This window comes from Chiloscyllium plagiosum, chromosome 17 (genome assembly GCF_004010195.1).
Source record: "Chiloscyllium plagiosum isolate BGI_BamShark_2017 chromosome 17, ASM401019v2, whole genome shotgun sequence".
Lineage (NCBI taxonomy): Eukaryota > Metazoa > Chordata > Chondrichthyes > Orectolobiformes > Hemiscylliidae > Chiloscyllium > Chiloscyllium plagiosum.
Window position 1 is genome coordinate 23,089,970 of NC_057726.1, and position 8,321 is coordinate 23,098,290.

General features: G+C 40.5%; 1 protein-coding gene across 5 annotated transcripts in view; it reads right to left on the bottom strand.

The window, feature by feature from the left end:
* Positions 1 to 8,321, bottom strand: part of gan (gigaxonin) — a 111,698-nt gene that overhangs the window by 79,030 nt on the left and 24,347 nt on the right. For all 5 annotated transcript variants that reach the window (XM_043706668.1, XM_043706670.1, XM_043706669.1 and 2 more), the window contains exon 4: positions 1,364 to 1,578. In XM_043706668.1, coding sequence (XP_043562603.1) covers positions 1,364 to 1,578 — 215 coding nt within the window. The remainder of the gene's footprint in view (positions 1 to 1,363; positions 1,579 to 8,321) is intronic.

The window sequence follows — 8,321 nt, forward strand, 5'->3', positions numbered from 1 at the left end:
GATAGAAGGACATGAACACTTCGGGCTGAATGGCCTGTTTCCATACTGTAAGACATTCTTCTGTGAGGGGGTGACTGCCAGAGGATATGGTTCAATATGGACATGGTCAACAACATAGGAAGGATGCAAAATGCCGGCTGGTTAGTAAGAATTTAGGAAGCTTGGCATAAAACTAACAAGCAGCACCTCAAAAGTTGCGATTTCTGAATAAATCCTAATGACATATACAAATCAGTAAATACATTGGAGGAAAAGGAAGATGAATGAGTGGCTCAAATGATGGTGCAGGGGAGAGGGCTTTGGGACTGTGGATTGGCTTTGATGGGAGATTGCACATGAACAGAGCAAGTTCTTTGTGGGGTGTTTGCTAGTATTTGGGGGTGGCAGGGTGACTTTAATCCAACTAGGCAGGTATATGAGAACAAAGAGAACACATAAGGAAATACCACCAGGGTTGACAAAATACTAGGAGAGACAAATAGTATTAGAGTAGAGAATAGTAGGCTAATAGGTGAACTTGCAAAAAGGAAGAAACGAATGCAGTTTAAATCAGGGTTACACAGTATGTATGTGAATGCAGAGTATAGTCAAAAAAACTGGTGAGTGACACTATCTGGAATTAGGATGTTGAGTTACAACAAAGACATGAGTCAAGGAAAGGTAGGACTGGTCTTGGTTATATTATATGAATGTAATGGAATAGATAAGATAGGAATAGGGAAAGAAAGGGACAAAATTGATCAAGAAGACATTGTCATCCTGCAAAGCAAGAACGTCATAGAAGATTTAAGTTTTTTAGAAGAGCTAGACGTTGGACAGAAGATGATCAAGAAGTGATCTCGTAGGGATTTTCAAAATCAGGTGGGGACTAAGTTCCATAGATAGGGAGAGACTGGCCCCTCTCATGAAAGGATCAAGAGCTCTATGACTTTATAAGAGCGAGAGAGTTTAGGGTAATTTGTAAAAGCAGATGTGAAGTGAGAAAAAGCTTTTCTCATACAGCAAGTAGTTAGACACTGGAAAAGGGCATTCGGTGATTATTTATATGGAAACCATTTTCAGGGTTATAGGGAAAGTCAAAAGAATGACACAAGGTCATAATGCTCGTTCAGAAAGCTGGTGCAGATATGATGACCCAAATCGCCTCCTTCTGAAATGTAATAATTCTATGATGTTTAAAGTGCAGCTTACTACAACTTATCATTATTACATCATTACATTTAAATAAATAAATGTCTTTGGCAACTGCAAAACTGAGAGGAAGGGGTGCAGGGAAACAAAAATGGTTTGAAAATTACACAATAAGACACTTCACCTTTGCTACAACGTAGGCTATTATTTTCAGCTGACCGGCTGGACTCACCTCCTTTCTTCACCTCCCACCGTCACTATACATTCAGAATACCCTCGAGGTTTGAAGGTAGCTAGCTGAGCCTCTCCTTCTCTTTGGCTGAGAGGAATATTGGTACACTCCTTGACAATTTCTCGCACCACAGGTTCATTCAACATTTGCTCTCTCAGATAACTAGGATCCAGACCATTGACCCAAACCATAGACATCACATCCTTCATGTGAACCTAAAATAATTAGAAATTTAATTACAAAAACATATAAGTTATCAATTGTCTATAAATTCCCAATTTTTAACAAACAAAATTTCCTCTTATTTCAGTAAAAATAAAACAAGGTCAATATTTAGTCATTAAATTGTACTCAGCACCTTTCAAATACAAAAACAAACATGGACTTGGGAACAACCAATGACTAGAATGATGTAACAAGAGAAAGAACTTGTCAGAATCTGGAAAAAAAAAAGCAAAGTAAACCAAGTGAAGATCTGGATGGAGGCTTGCTCGCTGAGCTGGAAAGTTTGTTTTCAGATGTTTCATCAACATACTAGGTAACAGCATCAGTGAGCACTGGTGGTATGGCCCACTTTCTATTTATATGTTTTATTAAGTGGAGATATCTAAAATTCTTGGAGGCAGCTGGGTGTCTAAAACACACTACATTTAAGTATCTCCAGTTCAAACTACCAATGCAAACCTCTGGGTTTCAATCTAACCAATATTCAGTGCACTCTATCTGGAGGGACACATGACAAAGAGTGTTTAGGTGCAGATAAGTAGACCAGCATTACGGACTCCACCAGGGCAATGGTCTGCAGGATTACCTGGAGCTGGTTAAAAAGCCTCAAATAACAATTTGAAGTTCTGTTAGTGATCTGGGCTGTTTATTTACCCTAACTACATTCACTGCTCATAGTAATGTAAATATATTGGGCCTAAAAATGGGTACAGACTAATTGGAGACTAATAATTAATGGAGAAAAATAACCCAATGTGTTCTGGGGTGTTCTGTGCCCAACTGCCATAGAGGCTTCTAAGATTTGGGTTGATTTGGTTCCAATATATTGTTTGCTAGATCACCTTGATCCCAAAATGATGCTATCTATCTTGGTTTGAAGAGGTAATATTGGTTATGGGACACATGTAGAAAAAGCAAGTACAGGTGGTAGGCAGAAATGGGGAATCATTTCACATCTCCAAAGCAACATTCCAACTACTTCTATAAACAATGCAGTCATGCACTTGTCTGCAATGACAAAATAATTCAGAAGCAAGAAAACCAGCTTAGAAATTAATGAACAATTTACTTAATGTTATGCGTATGCATGTAGTTAGCAACCAAAAATAAAATCCTGCTCATCAATAATGTGCCGGTTAACATATAAAGAAAACCGCTCGAGAAAGGTAACAGGCAGCTTACAGCAAAGTTATATCTTAGTATAAGTCGCCACCTTCTGTCCAGGACAGGGAATAGCTGATGACTAGAGATACAAAAATAGTACAGCACAAACCAGACAATGTCTTTTAACATATTTTTGCTGAGATTATCTTCGGTTGGAAGTGAATTTTTGACTCAAATCAACACATAGAAGTAAAGTTAATTTTTCATAGTTACTGTGTAACTGTCCCTTTATCACAGAATCATCTTCATGGAGTCTGGACTCAATGAAAACAGATGGTGCATATACCACATTCAAGTTTCAAATTAGAGCCTCGAATTTTAGATTAAAACCTGCAAATACATGTCAGTTATTGTAAAGTGCTAAAGCTGGATGTCACAAAATAGAATTAAGGAAATATATAGATCACCAACATTTTCATATTAGGAGCAAGTATACTTCTACTCAGAGTACAAAATTCAAGTGTGATGTATTTTTGATATTTAGTATCATTTTGTAATATCATGCTAGCTAGAAAATGTATTGCTAACATAATTATTTGTAATAGCATTGCTGGTTACTTTAAGTAATCATAGTTTTATTATGTGGATATATGTTAAACCGTCAGTATCACAGACCTAGCGAGAGCTTGTCTGGTGGTAACTAAACAGAAACAGTCAGTAAGTTCTTGTGCTACCAAGTACCATGAAGTTGATATCTCTTCACTATATCCCATTTCTGTACTAAATTCCTCATCCTGGTGTATGTGTGCATGCATGAATGTTGGAGTTTGAAATACGCAGCATGGGGACTGCTCACCAGCCTATTCAGTGCTCCAGTTGGGAAGGTTACAGAGTGATGGGGCTGGAAACAGCGCACAGCAGTCTTCATGATGGAAGAAAGGGAAAAGGATTTAAAGACTGAAGCACATTTTATGCCAGACTTAATCAGGAATATTTAAACCCATCCAATTTTAAAGATAGCTCCTGTGAATGCCACAAAGCTGAATTTCTGTATTTTGTTTTTGAAATAATGCACAATATAAGAAAAGTTGTCATCACTGCTACTATTGGACAATATTTATTTGCTTACTTAAAATGATAATTTGAATACAACTAATGCCTGAACAAGCTTTGAAGAAATATTTGGTCATAGAGAGGGGTGGAATGTTACTCTTCCCAAAACAAATGAGATACTACTTTGAGACTCTGAGGAAGGGCCACTCTACCCAAAATGTAAACTCTGATTTCTCTCCACAGATGTTGCCAAATCTGCTGAGGTTTTCCAGCAATTTGTGTTTTTGAGGTTTTTGTTTCTGAGGTGCTATTCAAACTTGTGTTCAGATGGCTATGAGAGCAGAAATCCACAACTCAGTATATTGTAAAACTAAGAAAACCTGATAATTGAATAAATCTCCTTAACTAGGCTCTCGCTCCAGTGCAGTCCTAAGGAAGCAATGCACTGTCAGAGGGGTTGTCTTTCAGTTGAGTAATTAAAGATCTGCTTGCTTAAGTCTGCTGATTCAGACAGATGACTAGTTCCCTGGTCTTCAACAGAGTACCTTGGAGACTTTTGCATCTACGTCCTGGCCAATATTTATCCCTCAGTTATCAATAACAGATTACCTGGTCACTGTCACAGTGCTGTTCATAGGAGCAAGCTTCTATATTACAACATTGTAAAAATATTTCATTGGCTCATCTTGAGATTGTGAAAGGCATGGTAAAAACGCAAGATTTCATCTTTGCCTATTCCTTATTAGAAATACAGAAAACAGGTGTGGAAGTAGGCTGTGCAGCCCATTGAGCCAACCTTGCAGTTCAACATGAAGATGGCTGATCCTCTCATCAAATGCCATAATCCAGCTATCTTCCCATTGCTCTCTACACTTTTATCCTCGAGAAAAGACTTATCTCTTTCTTAAATAGATTAGGCACCTTGGTTTGACAACCTACAGAAGTAGAAAATTCCACAGGTTTACCACTCTCTGAATGAACAGCTTTCTCCGCATTGCAGTCCAAAATGGCTTACCATATATCCCTTACCATATGACCCTTTGTTCTGGACCAGCCTCAAATCTTCTTACAATGAAGATCAACATGCCTTTTGCCTTTGTAATTGTTTGCTGCACCTGTAAGCTAATTTGCAGTGACCGATGTACAAGGACACACAGGTCCTTTTGTACATCAACATTTCCTAATCCATCATTTAACAAACTCTGCTATAATGTTTTTCTTACCTACATAGACAAAATCACACTTCTCCATGTTATACAGCCATACATGCGCCTACTCAACTTGCCTTGAAACCTCTTTACATTTCCATCACCCACAATTCCATCACCTACAATTCCACCAACTTTTGGTGTCATCAGCAAACTTAGAAATATTACATTTGATTCCCCCATCCCCATTACTTGGTTTCCTTAAAGCCCTCAGGTTTAAATAAACTCAATGACTGAATGTGCACTGCACTCTGAGGCCGATGATTCCAAAGAATCATAACCCTCGGAGCTTCAATAAAGAAATTCCTTTTCATCTTAGTCTTAATTGACCAACCTTAAATGCCTTCTGCAACACACTAGACTCATCCCTGCCTGATGCATGGTCACCCTCGGTTTAAGCCACCAATAGTCATCTCTCATGACAGAATATCCAATGGCGACTTAACCTTTACACTAGACTCTCCAGCTGGGACAAAGGGCCTCTTATAACATCTACCTTGTCAAATGCTTAAAATCTTATTGTTTTAATGATATCACTCATTCTTCTAAACTCCAGAGATTGTATGCCAAAAACACTCAATTTCTCCCATAGGCAATCCTCTCGTCACAGAATCAATCTCAAAACCAAGTGCACCTGCTCTAAGATAGTTCTGTTCCTCCTTAGGTGTGGTGACCAAAACTGCAAAGTACAATTTCACCAAAGCACTTGCAGCGAGACTTCCTTACTCTTGTATTCTGATCCTTTCCTGATAAAAGCCAACATGCTATTTGCTTTAATTGCTTGCTGTTCCTGCATGTTAACATCCTTTGATTCATGTACAAGGCCACAAAATCCAACATCCTCTGAGTACCAACATTTACTTGTGTCTGTTTATTCTTCTTAAAATTATTAACTTTTCAATTTGCTACTTACAATAACACTGTCCAATCTTCTCCAATCATTGAATATTCAGGTGAACTTCATAGACGCTATATCCTCAAAGTTTACTTCTCCACTAACTTCCTATCATTAGCAAGCTTGAATATATGACATTTTTCTCTCTTCACATTAACCTACTCTTTAATACAGCCTGTAAATAACCGAGGTCCCAACACCAAGTCTTGAAACACACCACTGCCAAAATGACTCAATTACTCTATTTTCTCATTTGATCAATCCCCTAAATCTTTATTTTTACCCAAACCACGAGCAATCTCACTTTACATAGAACATACAAAAAGTACAGCACAGAATAGGCCCTTCGACCCACAATGTTGTGCTGAGGATTATTCCTAAGCTAAAATAAAATAACCGGTCGGTGTGGACTTGTTGGGCCGAAGGGCCTGTTTCCACACTGTAATGTAATGTAATCTAATCTAATCTAACCTAACCTATGCACCCCTCAATTCACTGCTATCCATGTGCATGTCCAGCTGTCGCTTAAATGTCCCTAATGACTCTGTTTCCACAACCACTGCTGGCAATGCATTCCATCCGTTCACAACTCTCTGCATAAAGAACCTAACTCTGACGTCTCCACTATACCTTCCTCCTAACAGCTTAAAACAATGACCCCTCGAGCCAGTCAATCCTGCCCTAGGGAAACTGCTATCGACTCTATCCATGCTTCTCATTACCTTTTGTAGCTCGATCAAGTCACCTCTCTTCCTTCTTCTCTACAGAGAGACAAGTCCAAGCTTAGTCAATCTCTCTCCAAATGACAAGCCTTCCAGTCCAGGCAGCATCCTGGTAAACCTTCTTTGCATCCTCTCCAAAGTTTTCGTATCTTTCCTATAATAGGGCAACCAGAACTGGGCACAATATTCCAAGTGTGATCTCACTAGGTTTTTGTAAAGCGGCAGCAAAACCTCACGGCTCTTAAATTTGATCCCCCTGTTAACGAAAGCCAAAACACCATATGCTTTCTTAACAACCCCATTTAATTGGGTGGCAACTTTGAGGGATCTATGTACTTGAACACCAAGATCCCGCAGTTCCTCCATTCTACCAAGAATCCCGTCTTTCATCTTATATTCAGCATTCATGTTCAACCTTCCAAAATATATCACGTTGCATTTATCCAGGTTGAACTCCATCTGTCATTTCTCAGCCCAGCTCTGCATCCTGGCCATGTTGCGCTGTAGCCTGCAATAGCCCTTGATACTATCAACAGTACTCCAACCTTTGTGTCATCGGCAAATTTACTAATCCACCACTCAGCCTCCTCATCCAAGTCATTTATAAAAACGACAAAGAGCAGAGGCCCAAGAACAGAGCCCTGCGGGAGACCACACACTACTGACCTCCAGGCAGAGTACTTTCCATCTACAACCACTCTCTGCCTTCTGTCAGCCAATCAATTCTGAATCCACACAGCCAAATCTCCTTGTATCCCATACTTCCTGACTTTATGAATGAGTCTACCATGGGGAACCTTATCAAATGCCTTGCTGAAGTCCACATACACCACATCCACTGCTCGACCTTCATCAACCTGTCTTGTCACCTCAAAGAACTCAATAAGATTTGTGAAGCATGACCTGCCCCTCACAAAGCCATGCTGAGTGCCTTTAATCACGCTATGCTTTTCCAAATAGTCATAAATCTTATCCCTCAGAATTATTTCCAAAACCTTGCTGACCACAGACGTAAGACTGACTTGTCTATAATTGCGAGGGATTTCTCTATTATCCTTCTTGAAAAGAGGAAAAACATTCGCATCCCTCTAAACCTCTGGTACAACTCCAGTGGAGAGTGAGGAACCAAAGATCTTCACCTGCAGCTTAGCAATCGACTTTCTCACTTCCCAGAGCAGCCTAGGATAAAACTGGTCTAGCCCTGAGGATTTTACTAATTTTACGTTTGCCAAAATTACCAACACATCACTTCATCAATCTGTGGCGGATATGGAAGTTTCCTTTGGGGCCTTGGAGGGAGGTGAGGGGGGAGGTGTGGGCGCAAGTCTTGCACCTCCTGCGGTTGCAGGGGAAGGTGCCGGGAGTGGAGGTTGGGTTGGTGGGGGGTGTGGATCTGACGAGGGAGTCACGGAGGGAGTGGTCTTTACGGAATGCTGATAGGGGAGGGGAGGGAAATATATCCTCCGCCGTCATTTCTGCCACCTCTAAACGGACCCCAACACCAAGGATATATTTCCCTCCCCTCCCCTAACAGCATTCCGTAAAGACCACTCCCTCCGCGACTCCCTCGTCAGATCCACACCCCCCACCAACCCAACCTCCACTCCCCGCACCTTCCCCTGCAACCGCAGGAGGTGCAAGACTTGCGCCCACACCTCCCCCCTCACCTCCCTCCAAGGCCCCAAAGGAAACTTCCATATCCGCCACAGATTCACCTGCACCTCCACACACATCATCTATTACATCCTCTG